Source organism: Onychostoma macrolepis, chromosome 01 (assembly GCF_012432095.1).
Source record: "Onychostoma macrolepis isolate SWU-2019 chromosome 01, ASM1243209v1, whole genome shotgun sequence".
NCBI classification, from domain to species: Eukaryota; Metazoa; Chordata; class Actinopteri; order Cypriniformes; family Cyprinidae; genus Onychostoma; species Onychostoma macrolepis.
The window spans coordinates 27,047,935-27,066,881 of NC_081155.1; the positions used below are offsets into that span (position 1 = coordinate 27,047,935).

The following is an 18,947-nucleotide window of genomic DNA, read 5'->3' on the forward strand; positions in this document are numbered from 1 at the left end:
ACATGAGATTTATAAAAAATAAATAAAAAAATTAAATCATGCTTTAAATACCAATTCACACTGCCCTGACCTTTTATGCAGTTGGATTTAGAGGTCTGTACTGACCAAACATAAATGTTCCTGTGTTTGTAGGGAGAGTGTAGATTAACCTCAAAATCCACTGAACTTGGGCTGTAGAGAGGAGAGCAGGGCACAGACATTTCATACATTCTAGAATGACAAATCTTAGGGTATTTACTAGTCGCCATATTAACACTATTGAGAGGACAAAATTGTGCCAAAATTAAAATTTCTTCATTTTTAATGTTTATTTAAAACCAGACAAACAATATTGATATTGTTTCATTCCTTTGTTTCTATGCATTTTCTCTTTTGTTTCTGTGGTAACTGATTATGTTCACCTGTGTCTTGTTTAAGTCTTCATTTAGTCTGTGTGTATATACAGTATAGCCCTCAGTTTCACTGTTATTTGTCCATTCTTGTCTTTGTTAGGTTGGTGCTCCTCGATTGTTTTATCAATATATACCACTGAATTGATCCTCTCTATTTTTGCCTGTAAACAACTTGTGACAGTCTGAATGCGTTTTATCTATTTGTCCATATTATGACCATAAGCCATACACAAATACGGTCAGCAAATATAGTATCATGCCTACAAAGATGCATGGTAATTTGCTTGGTAATGTTCCTTCACTCAAACCATCCATTCTGCAAATCAATGGGAATATACTTTGGAATTTATTTAACAAGTGCAATACCTATAAAATAACAAGGACACTCATGAAATGTATAGTTAATATTATTAAAGAAAAAGAAAAGAAACTGCATCCCTATATTAACCGTCACTAGTACAATGATACTGTGTGTCCCATGTCTTTGGGGAATTGACAGTTTCCCAGAAAGAAAAAAAAAAAAAAAAGACAACAGAGAGATATCATCACAGATGGCCAGTCCTTGGAAATACACTTACATACACTAGAGTATTAATTCTCAGCCCATCAATTCCTTGATATAACAAAGACTGAGCAAACAAAGCCCTGAATAATAATAAATGTTCAAAGGTGTAAGATTCAACAACAACAAAAAACAAAACAAAAAAACCATTAGAGATACAGCAGATCACCGATAGTAGAGCTGTGGACATAACAAATGGCATAATACCCTTCCACATAAAGCTCCTACTCCCTTTCAGAATGTCTTTTATGTTTACATTCTTAAGATTCTCTGTTTTCCCCACAACAGTGCAGGTGTTTAGGATAGCACAAGACTCTTGAATAGAATAGAATTCAATTTAGCATTAATATTTGTCATGCTGGGTCCACAGAGTTCTGAAAGACAGTCTGTTGGTAGTTTCATTAGAGGAAAGCATCCTCATCACCAGTTAAGTAGGTTGCTCCGTCCGAGTGTCATGAAATAAACTTGGCTCACCCCTCCAGAGCGCACAGAGGCGAAGAACACCTAAAGAAACAAAGTGACTGCAGATGTTAAGATGACACAGCCATATAATTTACAATCAATAAAGGGTTTACCCCTCCTCAAAAAAATGTCAGTGTTTATTCAGCCCTCATTCCAAACCTGTATGCTTTTCTTCTTCACAATAGAGGACAGGAAAAATGTCTCAGTGTGTACATACAATTAAAGTCAATGGGATCTTTATTTGTAATTGCATAAAAAATTAATGAGTGTTTTATCAACAGGACAAAAATAGCAACACTATTTTATGGTATCTTTGTTCCACACTACATGTACTTAATATTATAATAACAGTAAATTACGCATAATTGCATGCAACTAACCCCAAAACCAATCCCTAATCCTAACTCTATAGTAAGTACAAGCTAATACACTGCACAAAAAATTAAGGGAACACTTAAATCACACATTGGATCTCGATGAACAAAATATTCAAAACAGTAATTCGTTGAGAATAAAATGATGTGACATTGGTCAATGGAAACCAAAATCATCAACCCTGGATTCAACAGCACACCAAAAATGAAAGTAAACAATTTAAATTACAGGCTGATTGAACTTGCATGAATTTTTATCAAAGCAAATCATAGTGCAAGTCACTAGCATGTATGACTCCCACATGTCTGTATGCACTCCTGACAGCATCTAGGCATGCTCCTAATGAGACGAAATGAGCGGAAGGTTTTCCTGGGAGATCTCCTGCCAGAACTAGATCAGAGCATCAGTGAGCTTCTGGACAGTCTGTGGTGCTGCTACCTACTGCATAGGTTCTCAATTGGATTCAGATCTGGGGAATGTGAGGGCCAGTCAATGGGATCAGTGCCTTTCTCATCCAGAAACTGAGCCAGGCTCAGTGTCTTCTTCATGCACTTTAGACTGCGCTGGAAGACACACCAACGGCATTGTCATCCTGGAAGAAGCTGGACTACCTGTGCAACCTGACTGGGTTACAGGTACTGCCCCATGCTACAAGCACTGACCCTAACAAAACACAAAACTAGATACAAATCTGTCAGAAAGGATAAGGATAAAGCAATCGTCTATGGCCACTACATGAAAAACCATTCCCTTCATGGGCGTTGTCTTGCTGTTGCCTCTCCAGTGCACCTGTTGTCACTTTGAATTGCACCAAAGCAGGCGACACTGATTCACAATCACTTAAGCTTACTAACTTGACAGACTGATATCCCTGAAGTTTAACTGACTTGGTGTTATGGTGGTACTGTTATTATTAACAGTTTTTTTTAGCAGTATTACTTAGACTAAAGCCCTATACGGACGGTAATTTTTTCTCAGTATGGAATTAGATTTGTGCCAAATAAAATGAATGTAATTTTTAAAGAAACTTATGAAAATATCAAGTGAACCTGAAGAAAATGTCTTTGAAACTAAAAAATAAATAAATTACAGGCAAAATCTTTGACCTCGTTTTTAATACACTGCAGGTTTTGCAACTGTTTTCTCATCTTTCATTCGTTGATCTGTACTTACAAATGCACTTCCAGAGTTTTCATTTACGCTTCTAAAGTTTTCGTTTACGATTCTGAAGATTTCATTTACGCTTCCGAAGTTTTCGTTCGCCATTCTGGCACAAAGCTCTCGTGGGGGCGGGGTTAACAGCGGTGTGTTCTCATTGGCTACTGAGTTTTTGATTGACAGCTTCTTGACCTGGAAGTGAAGGCGTCAGTATCGTTGCGCCTGTGTGGATGTGAGCGTCTGTTAGCGGCTTCCTATTTCATTTTAATGATATAAAATGATATATAAAGATTTTTTATTATTATTTTATCAGTATTTTTCTGCTGCTACACTACATTGATGAGATGATTTCTTAGGAATAGCACAGATGAATGATATAATCATCATGATCATCAATCATCGTTGTTATCAGGATACTGACGGTAAGTTGTCTTGATTTAGTCCAATCACAGGACCTGGTTATCTACACACAGTTACAGTCTTCAATTAGATCATATTTGCTTCGATTAGTTCATATTTTCCCCCAGCACATAGAGTGTACAGTACTAAATTTACTGTATCTGACAATAACCAATGCTATTTTACAAGCGCGCTGTCAATCACTGCGCTGTCAGCTTTAGCAATGTAAGCCTTTTTACCATGCTTTTTCTGTTAATGAAAAAATACTCACTTCAGATGAACATTTCGGGGACAAACAAACTTTGACAAATAATGCCTAAATATATATCCAAATGCAAAACCTAATACATGCAAATAATTATGACTGAAAACAGTTTCCAGCAACTAGGGTATACACAGTCATGATTGTATAGGGCTATACAGAGCCATCTAATGGTTACACAGCGGTATTACAGATGATTAATGGTACATAACTTTGAGGTATTTTAGTACCAAGTTAATACTAATATATATATTAAATAATTATATTGTGTATTTATTTGTTTGAAATATTTTAAGTTTGAAATGTGCCATGGGAGTTCAAAGCAGTTTGTATTGTTAGACTATGATACATGTCCTTTCTCTGTTTCCAGAGAGAAGAGCAACTCTTCCATAAACTTCTGATGCTGACCCAGAGGATGTAGTGATCGCACCAGAGATCCACTGCCCTCATCAGACAAGAATCTTATTGTGTTCAGACACATCACCTTTGAATGACTGGGATCTTCATCTTCAGGCACCTGATATTATGCAAATATTTTTACTTATTTGGAGCTCTAGATAAAACAAACACTGTTCACAAGTACACAAGAGGTTGCACTTTATTCTTATTAGTCTTTGCTGATCTCGAATTGGCATACCAACAGCATATGATTGTTAAGGGGATAGTTCAAAAATAAAAATATATATATTTTTAATTTTACTCACCCTCATGCTGTCTCAAATGCATATTACTGTACTTTCTTTCTACTGGACAGGTAAACACAAGTTAAGATTTTTAGGCAAATAATTAATCTCTGTGAGTCTTAAAGATGCTTTAAAAACCACACACAGCGACCGTGACCGTAATCCATCTGACCTTAGTTTTTAAATCAGTATCTTTTGAATTGAAACAACAGATAAGAAAAACACTAATAATATAAACTTTTGACTATTAATAATCGCTTCCACTCAACTGTCGAATGTGCGTGGGTTACAGTTCACTTGTGTTATGTGGATTCTCAGAGATGGATTATTTTCTTAAAAATCTTTGTGTCAAGAAAGAAAGTTATATACATCTGGAATAGCATGAAGGTGAGTAAATGAAAGAATTTTCTTTTTTTGGCGTGGACTATCCCCGTAAAGACTGATATTGCACTCCAGTACATTACATACTCATTCACTGTTTTGTAACTTATACTGTAACAGGAACTGTTGAAAGGATCATTGCAGTGTTTAAAACATATGAATTTTAAACATTCTGTATGTTATGTTCTTGTGCATTTTGTGTGGTAATGTAAATTATAATAATACTGTGCATTATGTATATATGCAGTTAGTGTTTTGTGGATTCTGGTCTTTCCTGTCACAACATAATTGCATCCAAGACTTTCACTTTGATACTTGTGTATATGCTATAGTGACAATAAAGAATGTCAATTTATTTGAATTCATTCATATTTTCATTTACATTCATTCAACTGGTTTATAAAAGTCACACTTGAAAGAGTTGATGATTGTTAAAAATGTATTTCCAATTTTAAATGTTAGATGATGATGTTAACTAAATAAAATAACTAAACAAAATGATCAGCATGATAAAAACAATTGGCAGCAAGAACATTGTTTGTGTGGGATATGTAATAAAATGAGTTTGATTGCCTGGTTGGAGTGAGACTTTCTTGACGTCTGAATATCACAGTATAGTATTGTATATCAAATGTAACAGCTCAACCTAATTAGACCCTATAATGCAAAAGAATCAAGAGCAATAAACACATATAATAAGAGAACACTGGACATTATACAATATTTCCAGTATTACAGTACTTTAATAATTAAACCTCAATATGATCTTTTTCTCTCGCGTTTTCTCATGCTCCTAAAAGCTTATGTTGACAGAGTAGTAGCAACAGATGAATACAGATTGAATTCAAAAACAAAACTCCTAACTTTATATCATTAAAATGAAATAGGAAGCCGCTAACAGACGCTCACATCCACACAGGCGCAACGATACTGACGCCTTCACTTCCAGGTCAAGAATCTGTCAATCAAAAACTCAGTAGCCAATGAGAACACACCGCTGTTAACCCCGCCCCCACGAGAGCTTTGTGCCAGAATGGCGAACGAAAACTTCAGAAGCGTAAATGAAATCTTCAGAATCGTAAACGAAAACTTTAGAAGCGTAAATGAAAACTTTAGAAGCGTAAATGAAAACTCTGGAAGTGCATTTGTAAGTACAGATCAACGAATGAAAGATGAGAAAACAGTTGCAAAACCTGCAGTGTATTATAAATGAGGTCAAAGATTTTGCCTGTAATTTATTTATTTTTTAGTTTCAAAGACATTTTATTCAGTTTCACTTGATATTTTCATAAGTTTCTTGAAAAATTACATTCATTTTATTTGGCACAAATCTAATTCCATATCTCAGGGGGACGTAAGTGATTTTCACCATTTACAGGGGGTAGTCGGTGATTTAATTGCTGTCTGAATCCAGGATGTCGGTGTTTATCTGTTACAACCCCCGTAAAAATCCCCGGCAGAAGTACCTACTGTTTTTTGACAAACACCAAGGTCGTGTGGTAATTTAATTGCCGTCTGAATCCACATCTCTGAGTTTACGAGAAGAAGTCGATTCAAAATTCAGTGTTTAAACCCTTTTTGAGCACTCCCGAACACCGTACAGTAACTGTTGTACTTCGGTGTAATTTGTATACATATTTATTTCTGAAATGCTGGAAAGTATTTAAAAGAACAATACTTCATAACTGCTCCACCACAGCGACTAGGAGCAAAAAGAGAAGAAAAGCACGTAAACATTCTAAATGGGTCTTTATAATGGCCGCACCAGGTATGCAACACAATTTTAAAATGTGTATTATAAACAGATACGTACATAACTATACCGCGTATAATTATATACAACAATAGCGCCTCTATTTTCCTATTTATAAACAGGAGATTTAAATAATCAAATAAATAGGATTACATATTATAAAATATGCTTTGAATAATAAGAATACATTGTACATAAGTATTTTTAATACATTTTACACAATAATAAGAATACATTCGTAAATAAAATTAATTTTATTTACAGCAGACAAACATCTGACTGGCCACGTGAGCAGCACGTTCCCGGGTTTGTAGGATCAAGAACTCACTCCTTCACTGTGAATAAATCGCCATCCGAATCCATTAGTTTTATCACTGAGGTGATATGTAAATTTATTTTTACAGACGTCCATATGAGAAACAATTACCGTCCGAATCGGGCTTATTCACTTATTAAAATATATATGGCATCTTTTATTCATCTTACTGTGGGGTGCATAAAACATCTATAGAATATAGAACACCTAGTGAATTAATTACATTAATTTAATTATTAAAATCAGGGAATTACACAGATGATCACTTCAGCCAGCAGCATTGTACTGGTTTGACTGATGTTTTTAAATGGCCAAAAATATCATCTTTCAAAATGTCTGAATGAAGCATCACAGTTTGGCTAAAAAATGTTCTGTGGAATTAAAAAGGCTGAGCTACAAATAATCTTTATCAGCCAGTTTAAGTGAGCTGTACATTTTCAATTAAGGCCTATTTTTATCTGTCAGGAAAATAATGTAACGCTTGCTTTTTTTAATGCGGCAACAGTATAGAAATAGTATCTGTATCTGTAGCAGATATTCCTCTCTTTCTGCACTCCATGTAAGACAGTCAGTCATACAGGTTTGGAATGACATGAAATTAGGAGAAAGTTTCTCTTTTCACATTTTGTCCCCCCTTGCCACGGTCACTTTTGGGGCTTGTTTAGTTGGGGACACTTAATTTCTGGAAACATTGTCGCCTTGATTGCACACATACTATTTGAACTGAACTGAGCTGGACAATATCATTACAGAATCAATGATGAACTGACTGATTAACTGGAAAATTGAGTGTTTACTATCATCCTCTTGCATTATTGACACTATTTTCCTGTTTAATATTGTAAAGCTGCTTTGACAATCTGAATTGTATAAAGTGCTATATAAATAAAGATGACTTGACTTCAGGGCTGTGACTGTGGTAGATTTTTACCAACGCGGTGGTAATGGATATATATATATATATACACATATATACAGTGGGGCAAAAAAGTATTTAGTCAGCCACCAATTGTGCAAGTTCTCCCACTTAAAAAGATGAGAGAGGCCTGTAATTTTCATCATGCTGGAAAATCTGCGTTGGTCTGACAACAATTAGAACGCAAACATATGCTTTAAGCCTGCCTTGGCTTTTCTATACAGATTTTAAATTCTTTGACAGAAAAACTAGAGGTTGACACTGTCCGGTTTAAGGGAGGACCTCACTGGTGTTACGATGTTTCCAGCCGCACTGAACACGTGTTCAGATGGTGTGCTTGTTGCACAAAAGCATTCTTAGCAACCGTGGCCAAGAGAGGGTATTGCCTCATTGTTCTGCCACCAAGCAAGAGGGTCATCGCTGGCATCAATTGCAAATAGCGACTGGAGATAGTTCTTGAGATTGGAAGTGTTCTCCCTTTTAACACTTAACGCACCGAGCCGCAACAGCTAAAGTCTGTCTACATTGGACGCGACAAAAGGACCGTTAAAAACCATTTGAACTTTGTGTCAGTACGTACAAATAGGATGATGCATCAGTTTACTGTTGGGGATTTGTTGTGCCACGCCACATCCAGTGTAGACAGCATCACTGATTATAATGGGTTCTATAGTATTTTGTTGTGCCGTGCTTCTCACGTGTGGTGTAGACACGGTGTAAAGGAAATGCCATGTACGATGTTTGAGGTAATTTGTGAATTAAAGTTCTTATAGTCTAAAAACAATTTACAGCTAAATGATATACGTTATAAATAGCGAATTCTATTGCAAACTGCAAACTTTGTATTTTATACTTGTTACAGAGTGTGTGACGTCATGTGCACTGTAATCGGTAATCGTGTGGATGTCTAACCTTGTCATTTCTTTCACAGAGAAACTTCAACCGTTGTGCCCTCTTGTGCATGAACACACCATCCAGGTGACCAGTCTCAACAGAACGGATCTCAATAGCTTTCTCCCCCCAGCCCATGATCTGGTTCGATCTGATGTAAGCTACAAAAAGATGCAGAAGAGTTCATAATCACAATTAAAGTTCAATTAACTGATATATTCCTGACATAAATCAAAATCAGAAAAAGGAAATATACACACACACACACACACCAGATGTTTGTTTCGCTATCTTAGTGAGGACATTGCATAGACTTTCATTAATTTTCTATCAGGTTAATGATATTTTCTATCACCTAACCCAACCCCTACCCCTAAACTCACCAACAAAGAAACATGTGAAGAACATTAGATTTAAATAAAAACACCTTTTGGCTGATTTATAAGCCCTTTGACTAGTGAGGACCAGTAAAATGTGCTCACTAGTGGGTTGTCAAAGTATTTCAAAATATAAGTGAGGACATTTGGTCCTCACAAGTATAGTTAAAACAAGTACACACACATATATTGTGGTGACCTGCCGTCAACCTGGGAACTATTAAAAATAAACAATCCACTTGTTCCTGATGCTGGGATCCTTCTGAAGGCTGTACTGAGAAGCAAACAAGCTATTTAAATTGGATTCATCAAAGCCACATTACTAAAAACGTTACTCTCCCATTTGTCCTATTGTCAGCCGAGTCAAGCATATGGATTATGACAGAAACTGTGAACAGAACAGGTATCTGTATGCTGTCACAACTCATTGATTCAATGTTTCAGATGGAGTAAGTCTCCAGTTAACGAGCCAAGTAATGAGCCTAAATGTGGGAGAAATATGATTTTGAGCATGAAGAGGATTTGACTGATGGTGTGCAAAGTTTCTATTTAATATTTCATTAGCTGTACTCAAGCAAATTATTTATGTACTTCATCCATCACTGGACTCTTGTTTCCCACTAGGAAACATTGCATGTTTTCTGCAATAAGAAGTGGAACAAATGTTCAGCTTACCCACAGAAGTGGGCATCTCACCCCACTGCAGCACCACGTCTTTGGTGATCCTTCCATAAGTGTTTACATACACACCTTCATCCTCATAGCACACCAACAGCTCAATGCCTTCTGAGTTTGGGAGGATGATGATGGCATGGGTCTGGATACTCATTTGAATCTGAGAAAAAGAAAAGTGCAAAGTATTTGATTAAAGTGATTATAGAAAGCATGACTGGTCCTTCAATAATTTAAAACAGTAAAGATCACAATGATAAAAGCTGGAATAAAAAAAGAGCATCTGACAATACTTAATTCAGTAGTCAAAGTCCTAAAAGAGCTTACATGTGTGGGAAGGTAGATGTCATAAACTGCCCCTGAATCCACATCTACAGCATGAAAACCAGAGCAGGAGCCATAGATGACCTTTAATCTTTGACCCTCTTCCACAGTGAGATCAACTAAGAGAGGCTTGTGGACCAGGTCTCCAAACGACTACAAAACAAGATGGCAATATCAGTTAAGAGATACAACCACCACTCCGATTTTTAAAAACTTTACATTTTTTATTACTACAACCTGCAATTCAATGTCAAGTCACCATTATATTCATAGCGCTATATACAATACAGACTGTTTGTTGAAAGCAGCTTCACAGAAATATAGTGTTAGGGTTGTAAAATTCTTCACTTATGAAATGACAGCAGTGGTGCAATGGTGCAATGTTGTCAGTTAAAAAAACTAATTCAATTCTAATGCGAAGCAGCTCTAAAAATACAATAATGCTGTTGTTCAGCTAAATTCAGTTCAAATGTTGATTCAATCAGTTCAAAATTCACCAATTTATGAACAAATCTGATTCCGCTTGTAAACAATAGCGTCACTACTCAGAACATTTCAGTTAAAGAGGACCTATTATGCAAAAATCATTTTTATAAGTTGTCTGAACACAGTTATGTGGCCACAGTGTGTGAAAACAACCAGCCTACAATGGTAAAACCACTACTCCTGGTAAAATCCACCCACTCATTTTTTTTATAATCCCAATAAATCATAAACAGTCTCTCAGAACAAGCGATTCCAGATTCTCCCTACGCACATGTCATCGTAGGGAAAAAGTCCTGCCCATTTGTGACACTCTCTGCCCTATTTAACATAGACACAGCCCTGAGTGAGAAGCACCAACAAACACAGGAGTCTCCAAAGACTCCCTCCATCTGAGCCGCTGAGGACACTGTGGTTAAGTTTCATTTTCGAAGGAAATGTACTGGGAAAAAATCGTCCTATTGATTGTGTCCTATATGATTGTGCTAATCATTTTATGCCAGACTGCCTCACAAATGAGGGTCATTTCAACGCTGGATTTTCGCAAAAGTTGATTCTGAAAGAGGGATCGATACCAACACTTCGTACGTGAACATTAGCTCCAGACAAAGCACGTCATATTTTGTTTTCCAACCTGCCTTTCTTGAATCGATTGCAGTGTATTTTATGTATAATCATTTTTATTCTTAACTGTTTTAATTCATTTTAAATCATTTTCATTTTAAATCATTTTAAATTCCTTGTTTTATTGTTGTGATTATATTTTTTATGATTATTTTAAATCCTTTTATATGTAAAGCACTTTGAATTACCAATGTGTATGTAATGTGCTATATAAATAAACTTTGCCTTTGGCTTTCTGAAAGAGCTTCTTGGCACTCTGTAAGGCTAATGTTGCTAAAGCTACCATTGTCTCTGCCTGTTTTCACTGATGCTGCCTTCACGTTCTACCAGAATAATTGTAAATAGGAATGTGGTAGATAAAAAATTGCATATGAAAGCAATGTGATGTCGACTGCTTGAGAATTTCTGACATTTTCAGTGTGTGAGATTGTTTGTTGTTGCCGGTGTCCTGGCATTTTATCCTACCCGTCAGATTGTCCTACCAGGTCTTACTGCACATGCGCACATCAATATTACGTAATTTTTCTCACGCTGAACAACAATAATTACTGTATTTGCATTACTGTAAGGGGTAGGTTTAGGGTTGGGGTAGGTGTAGATGTTAATAAAACACTATCTAATAGGCAGAAATTTATTGTTGGTTTCCGGCCATAGGTGTATCCCTTCTGGCCACAACCCTGAACAACACATAATTACTGTATTTACATTACTGTAAGGGTACGTTTAGGGTTGATGTAGGTGTAGACATTAATAAACCATAATTTGACAGGTAGCATTTTTCATTGTCGAATTGAACTATCTACTGTTTTAGTGGGAGATAGCAAAATCTGACAGGGTAGCACAAATCGACAGAACACTGGTATGACAGAGCATGAGCTCTTAAAGCTCCGCCCTCTTCTGAAAAGAGCACCAGCTCATTTGCATTTAAAGGGACAAACACAAAAATGGCACGTTTTGGCTCATACCATAAAAGTGGCAACTTCAACAAGCTATAAAAAATTATCTGTGGGGTATTTTGAGCTAAAACATAGCATTCACATACACAATGTGGGGACATCAGAAACTTATTTTACATCTTGTAAAAATGGGCATAATAGGTCACCTTTAAGGTTTTGTCCTCATCCGATAAGTGTCAGTGGAGTATTACGGAATATTAATTGTTTTCAGACCCCAAATTAATAAGCCAAAGAAACCCAAACTGCATTAGGTGACAGAAAACCTCAAGAGAAACCAGGCTCAATGGGGGACCAGGACTCTTCTGGTCTAAATCAACAAACATTAACCGCTTTTCCACTATCGGGTCGAACGGTTCTCTTTGCTTAACCGTTCCGTTCCGTGCCGACCCGGGCCAGTCAGCACGGATACGGTTTCGTTTTCCACTGTGGGACTGACAACGGATCTCTTTGGAATGCAATTCAAATGCGTCAGTCATTGCCACGGTAACAAGTGTTTACATATGATATGAGGTGTAAATAACCACCGCGTTATGGAGGATGATCAGAAATTTCTTTAGATTTTATTACTAATTTGTGTTTACATTGCTCAAAATAGCGCACTTGGCAAGCTACTGAGAAACTAGCAGCCAGGAAACAGACAAGCGACAGATCCTGAGTGGCGACGTCACGCACACGCACTCTACCAGCACGGCTCAGCACAGTTGTCTAACCGTGCCCGAGAACGGTTTGTAATCGTGCCGCACCGTACCAGGCTCACGTGGAAAAACAGCTGACCGTTCTTAGAACCGCTTGGCCCGATAGTGGAAAAGCGGCTATTGTGAATTATAGTGCTGCATCACAAGTCAGATCTGTGGACTGAAATTATTCCAAAATTTTGTATTCAGCCTAAACATAATAATACATCAAATCTGAATTAGGTGGAAAAGTGGTGTGACTTAAATATGTCAGGTATTGCACTCACCTTAAAGGCCATAAACTTGTGGTACGGCTTTGGTGCCCATGCATACACTTCCACTAAACTTTTCAAGGCAATAACCAAGAACTTGATTCTTTCATATTTAACTAGAATGTGACAGAAAAAGAAATTTTATCATCATATCCTACAGATTCCAGTTGTACTAACCATGCCTGACAGCTGGAAACTTACTTACCGACTTTGTAGTGCACACATCCCTCCAGCTCCCCCACTGTAGTCCAACCCTGTTTCTTTTCCACCTCAGGGTCATTATGCAGAATCTTGTTCCTCAGCCATGAGAGATAATAAACTCGCAGTTTGTTCTTCTTTCCTGTACGATTATGAATAACATTTCAAATATTCACTAAAGGAATTTACAAGTATTTAAACATGCTCTGACAAGTTTGTCTCATATTTTCCAACCTGATATTGTCACTAGAATATTAAGGCCTTCAAGAACATCCATTTGTTGAAAACGGCGTCTGTTAATAAGTGGATAAACTTTCCCCTGCCCACTGCGATCAAGAAGCATGAGGCCACTTTCAGTTCCTACCAACAGATTTACTCCTACACAGGGAAATAAGGGAAAGGGAATAATACACAATAAGCTGTTTATTTTCTGTATCCACATGTCCTATGTCCAGTGGGATATTACTGTGTACTACATACCCCAAAGTGCAGCACAGAGAATCTCAGAATTGAATCTCTTTTTGTATTTGCGGATTTCAGGTGTGTCACTCTGTGGGCGAGTGTTTACTGGGTTTACATTCACCACAGAGCCCTTACGGGATGGGTCCTGCAGACGTCCATCATTACTAAAGCCTGTTGAGAAAACATACTCATACGATCAGCTTGTGATTTAAATGTATTTAGCTAAAATATATTCATTAATACTTTAAACATATTTCACATGTTTAAATGTTTTAAAATGTACTTAAAGAAAAAAAAAAAACGCATAGATTTTTCATTAAAACACTATAAACACTGGCTCTAAATGATAAATACACATGATTAGCGATATGACCAAGTAGTTTTATATATCACAATATAATGATTTTTGTTATTTTATCTTTGTTATTAAAAAATAAGAATAAAGATACAAATGAAAAACAGTGCTTTATATTTTCCAGGTATAGTAGGTCTATAGTAATAGTACCATTCAAGTAAAATAATAGAGAAATTGAATAATCTGTAGTGGTCCTCACAGGGCAGTATACTGGATTTTGGTCACATGACACTTCATTTAACAGCAAACTGTGCCTCTCCTTTCTCATTTCCACTCCACGTAAGACTCAGGAGTAGTGATGTCTGATTTTATATATTTGCATACCGCAGTATATTCAATATAGCAGAATGTCTATCGATAGACATTTTATATTGTCACCACAACATACACTCACCGGCCACTTTATTAGGTACACCTGTTCAATTGCTTGGTAACACAAATTGCTAATTAGCCAATTACATGGCAGCAAGTCAATGCATTTAGGCATCTAGATGTGGTGAAGACGACTTGCTGAAGTTCAAACCGAGCATCAGAATGGGGAAGAAATGGGCTACAGCAGCACAAGACCACACCGGGTGCCGCTCCTGTCAGCTAAGAACAGAAAATGGAGGCTACAAGTCGCACAGGCTCACCAAAATTGGACAATAGATGATTGGAAAAATGTTGCCTGGTCTGAGTCTCGATTTCTGCTGTGACATTCAGATGGTACGGTTAGAATTTGGCGTAAAGAACATGAAAGCATGGACCCATCCTGCCTTGTCTCAACGGTTCAGGCTGCTGGTGGTGGTGTAATAGTGTGTTTTTTTTTTTCTTGGCACACTTTGGGCCCCTTAGTACCAATTGAGCATCGTTTAAACGCCACAGCCTACCTGAGTATTGTTGCTGACCATGTCCATCCCTCTATGACTACAGTGTACCCATCTTCTGATGGCTACTTCCAGCAGGATAATGCACCATGTCACAAAGCTCAAATCACCTCAGACTGGTTTCTTGAACATGACAATGAGTTCACTTTACTCAAATGGCCTCCACAGTCACCAGATCTCAATCCAATAGAGCACCTTTGGGATGTGGTGGAATGGGAGTTTCGCATCATGGATGTGCAGCTGACAAATCTGCAGCAACTGTGTGATGCTATCATGTCAATATGGACCAAAATCTCTGAGGAATGTTTCCAACACCTTGTTGAATCTATGTCACGAAGAATTAAGGCAATTAAGGTAATGAAGGCAAAAGAGGGTCCAACCCGGTACTAGCAAGGTGTACCTAATAAAGTGGCCAGTGAGTGTATATTGTCACATAACAAGTCTTAGGTCTTGAAGAAATACTTGTCCATGACTTCAGAATGACTTACCCATGTTGTTGAGGGAACTGCCACTGGAAGGAGAAATCTGTAGAAGACGTGGGTCAATAAATGGGGTAAAAGAGGAAGAAGACTTGTGTTTTTGCAGTGTGTTGCTGGAAGATTGTGTCTGGAATGAATAGTACGGAAAAAATGAGACAAGAAACAGGGTAGAATAATTTAAGGCGACGCGTTTAAGCTTCTCATTTAACTTGTTGAAACTGGCTACTCATGAAATAAGCTAAAATCTAGTCTCTAAATGATTTACTTAAAGTCCCTCATATCTACACTTAACATGAAATAAAATGTAACTGATGCAAGTTATGCCAATTCAAAACCAAGCATGATACTCTGGTAACTAAATGGGAAGTACAGATGGCATAAAAGTTAGAAGGTTAAAGATGAAAAAGTAAAAGCAACTGATAACAGTTCAGAACTTAAAGAGTCTGGGAAATTTTCAGACTCACAAGCACCTTTTCTTTTGATTTTTTGTGGTCAAGGATGTTTAAAGCAATTTTTCTTCAGACGTTAACATTTATAAAAACGAATTAATTGCAGTGAAACAAATATGAGTAAAGTTTGATGACAACCTTTGCGAGTTAAATTAGATAAGGTGGGGGCTGTCAAACATACATGCAGAATTTTACATCGGTGGGCACAGCGCTGTCCTTTCGAACCTAGTGACCTAATCTTATAAGCAAAGGTTTACATAAATGTGCCTATGAAGATGTGTAGTGTCCCAAATATTGTATTTGTTGTTTTTTGTGCCGAGTCATTGTACTGTAATTTTTCAATTGTGTGTTATAGGCTAATGGCTATGCCTACAACCTAAATTAGCAACTGTTAGCCAATCACAGTTTCAAAAACAGGACCTATTACTTCTAAATTACGTTTTTTGATGTACAAATCACGTTAACATTATAAGTGGACCTATACATGGAGAAGGCGCGCGGCAAATGGAGTAGACGCACTTTCTAAGTCTCCTCAGAGTTGACTCCTGTTTTTGTTTAATATTTCCTTCAATATACCAGTTCGCCCAAAGTTTGATGTCACTGTTTCTTCCTTAATTGTTGCAGATTGCAAAGTCCTTACTTTCTTTACATTTAACGTAATAATGACTTCCAAGAAGCTATCGAAGGCTGCGCAGCAGGGCAAAGATGGCGACGCTGATTCCCTCTCCTCAGCCTCCGCCAGTACCATACTTTCAGCCATCGAGACGCAAGGAAACGATTTAAAGCGGCTCATTGAGGACACTAAATTGTCAATCAACACTCGCCTTGATGCGGTGGATGCCGTGCTGGCGAATCTACAGTCCGAGCAGTCGGGTGTTAAGAAAAAAGTTGAGGATTTGGAATTAGCCATGACCAGTTGTGATTCGCGCCTGGACGAAGTAGAGAGAATCTCGGATAACAGATTTCTTCGTGCTAAAGTAAATGACCTGGAGGGCCGTTCACGTCGGCTTAATTTGAAATTTGTGGGGATAAAAGAAGGAGCGGAGCAAGGTCATCCCACGGAGTTTGTTACCGGGCTGATTTCTGCGCTATTCGGCCAAGACAAGTTCCCGAAACCTGTCAAAGTGGATCGCGCCCACAGGTCGCTACAACCGAAGCCTACAGATGACGAGAGGCCGCGTCCTATTATTGCGAAGCTGCATCATGACCGCGACAAAGAACTGATCCTTCGTCTGAGCCGCGACAAAGCTCCGCTGTATTACAAGGGGAAACAGGTCCACATCTTTCCGGACTATACAGCGGAGGTGGCCTCCAAATGTCGAGCATTCAGACCAGTGCTGAAAGTTTTGAAGGAAGCGGGGGTGTCTTGTTCTCTTCGCTTTCCTGCAAAATTGCGAGTGAAATTCAAGGACTCCATAACGATTTGTCGATTCACCAGAAGATGCACGAAAATATGCGGATTCTCTTTCTAACAAATGATTTCTCTTTAGTGAATCTGATTTATTGTGTTGTTGCATTGGCCTGATTTGGGCGGATAGTCAAGTTATTCAAGTTCATCCTCGATTCTATCGGAGTTTGACGGTACTTGTTTCTATGTTTGGAATTTTGTCAGCAGTAGGGGAGGGCGATTGAGACTTTTTTTTTCTCTACAGCTTACTGAGTAAGTCCCTTCCTGGTGATGGGTGAGTTTTGCCGTTTCAGTTGGGGAAACGGTGGTGGGTGGGGGGTGAGTTTTGATGGGGTGTACAGGGCTATTTTTATAACTGCCTTCTTTGATTTGTTACTGGTGATATTTAAGTTCAATGACAAAGGTTGATGCTTATAGTTCTGTTGGGGGGACCAATGTCACATTTGTATCTTGGAATGTTAGAGGTATGGGGCACCAGATTAAAAGAGGCAAAGTATTTGCTCATCTCAAGTCTCTCTCTGCTGATATTATAGACGCACATTAGACCAACAGAGCAGAGACGCCTTAGATCTAACTGGATCTCGCAAGTATATCAGTCTTCTTTTTCCTCAAAGGCCAGGGGTGTTGCCATCCTATTTCGTAAAACTGTCCCATTTCGTTTGTCTACTGTCATCTCTGATCCTTCTGGAAGATATATTTTAGTATCTGGTCATATAAATGCATTCCCAATTACATGTGTAAATTTATATGGTCCAAATTTTGATGATCCTAACTTCTTTAGGAAAATTTTTGACTTGCTTTCTGACCCCAGTTCTACTAATTTAATCATTGGTGGTGATTTTAACTGCTATCTTGATGCTTATTTGGACCGCTCCTCCACACAGGCCCCTCACATTTTACGTTCAGTCAGTACTTTAAACAATTTATGCAAGTCTTTCAACTTAATCGATATTTGGAGATTACAACATCCATCCGACAGAGACTACTCCTTTTCGCCTGTGCACAAATCATATTCTAGAATCGATTATTTTCTTATTGATTCTAAACTCATTTCGAACGTAACACAGACCAAGTATAATAATATTATAATTTCTGATCATAGTCCGCTTACGATGGTGGTTAAGCTTTCTGTGTCAGCTGTAATTTCTCTAGATGCCGAGAAGGCCTTCGACCAGATTGAGTGGCAATATCTATACTTAGTGTTAAATAAGTTTGGGTTTGGAAAAAATTTTCGTACATATATAGAGATGCTTTATGCAAACCCAAAATCTGCTGTACTCACTAATTTGGACAAATCTGACTATGTTCCACTTTATCGTGGGACTAGGCAGGGATGTTGCCTTAGTCCCTTGCTATTTAATTTGGCTCTGGAGCCACTGGCTATAAGTATTCGGCACCATGCCTCTATTAGTGGCATTACAATTGGGACGGTAGAAACTAGGCTCTCTCTATATGCAGATGATTTGCTTATATTCTTAAAAGATGCTGTCGACTCTTTACCTCCTTTAATGGATTTGATAAAAACATTTGGTTCTTTTTCTGGGTATTCAATTAACTGGAATAAAAGTATATTTGTTCCCCTTGGCAATCATTTTTCAACAAATTTTTTAGAGTCCCTCCCTTTTAAAATTGTTCGTGACCATTTCACATACTTAGGATTGGTTATTCCCTTAGATCCAAAAGATATATTTAAACTTAATTTTAGTGCTGCAATAAAGAGCCTTAAATCCACCATTGAAAAATGGAAGCTTTTGCCTTTATCTTTAATCGGCCGTGTTAATGCTATAAAGATGGTGGT

The 18,947-nt window shown here is 37.6% G+C and overlaps 1 protein-coding gene across 6 annotated transcripts in view; it reads right to left on the reverse strand.

Moving 5' to 3' along the window:
• Positions 1–292: 292 nt before the first annotated feature.
• The window catches only part of LOC131536340 (mitogen-activated protein kinase kinase kinase kinase 4-like), a 115,263-nt gene continuing 96,608 nt past the window's right edge, over positions 293–18,947 (reverse strand). Inside the window, exons 22-30 of one of the 6 annotated variants that reach the window (XM_058769235.1) lie at positions 15,302–15,338; positions 13,611–13,763; positions 13,365–13,508; positions 13,138–13,272; positions 12,948–13,048; positions 9,927–10,076; positions 9,603–9,762; positions 8,572–8,711; positions 293–1,458 (exon numbers count right to left, since the gene is read on the reverse strand). In XM_058769235.1, coding sequence (XP_058625218.1) covers positions 1,375–1,458; positions 8,572–8,711; positions 9,603–9,762; positions 9,927–10,076; positions 12,948–13,048; positions 13,138–13,272; positions 13,365–13,508; positions 13,611–13,763; positions 15,302–15,338 — 1,104 coding nt within the window. In that variant the 3' untranslated portion in view covers positions 293–1,374. Of the gene's footprint in view, positions 1,459–6,013; positions 6,377–8,571; positions 8,712–9,602; positions 9,763–9,926; positions 10,077–12,947; positions 13,049–13,137; positions 13,273–13,364; positions 13,509–13,610; positions 13,764–15,300; positions 15,420–18,947 lie in introns of those variants that run through there. The other 5 variants (XM_058769227.1, XM_058769208.1, XM_058769218.1 and 2 more) reach the window with 5 other exon arrangements.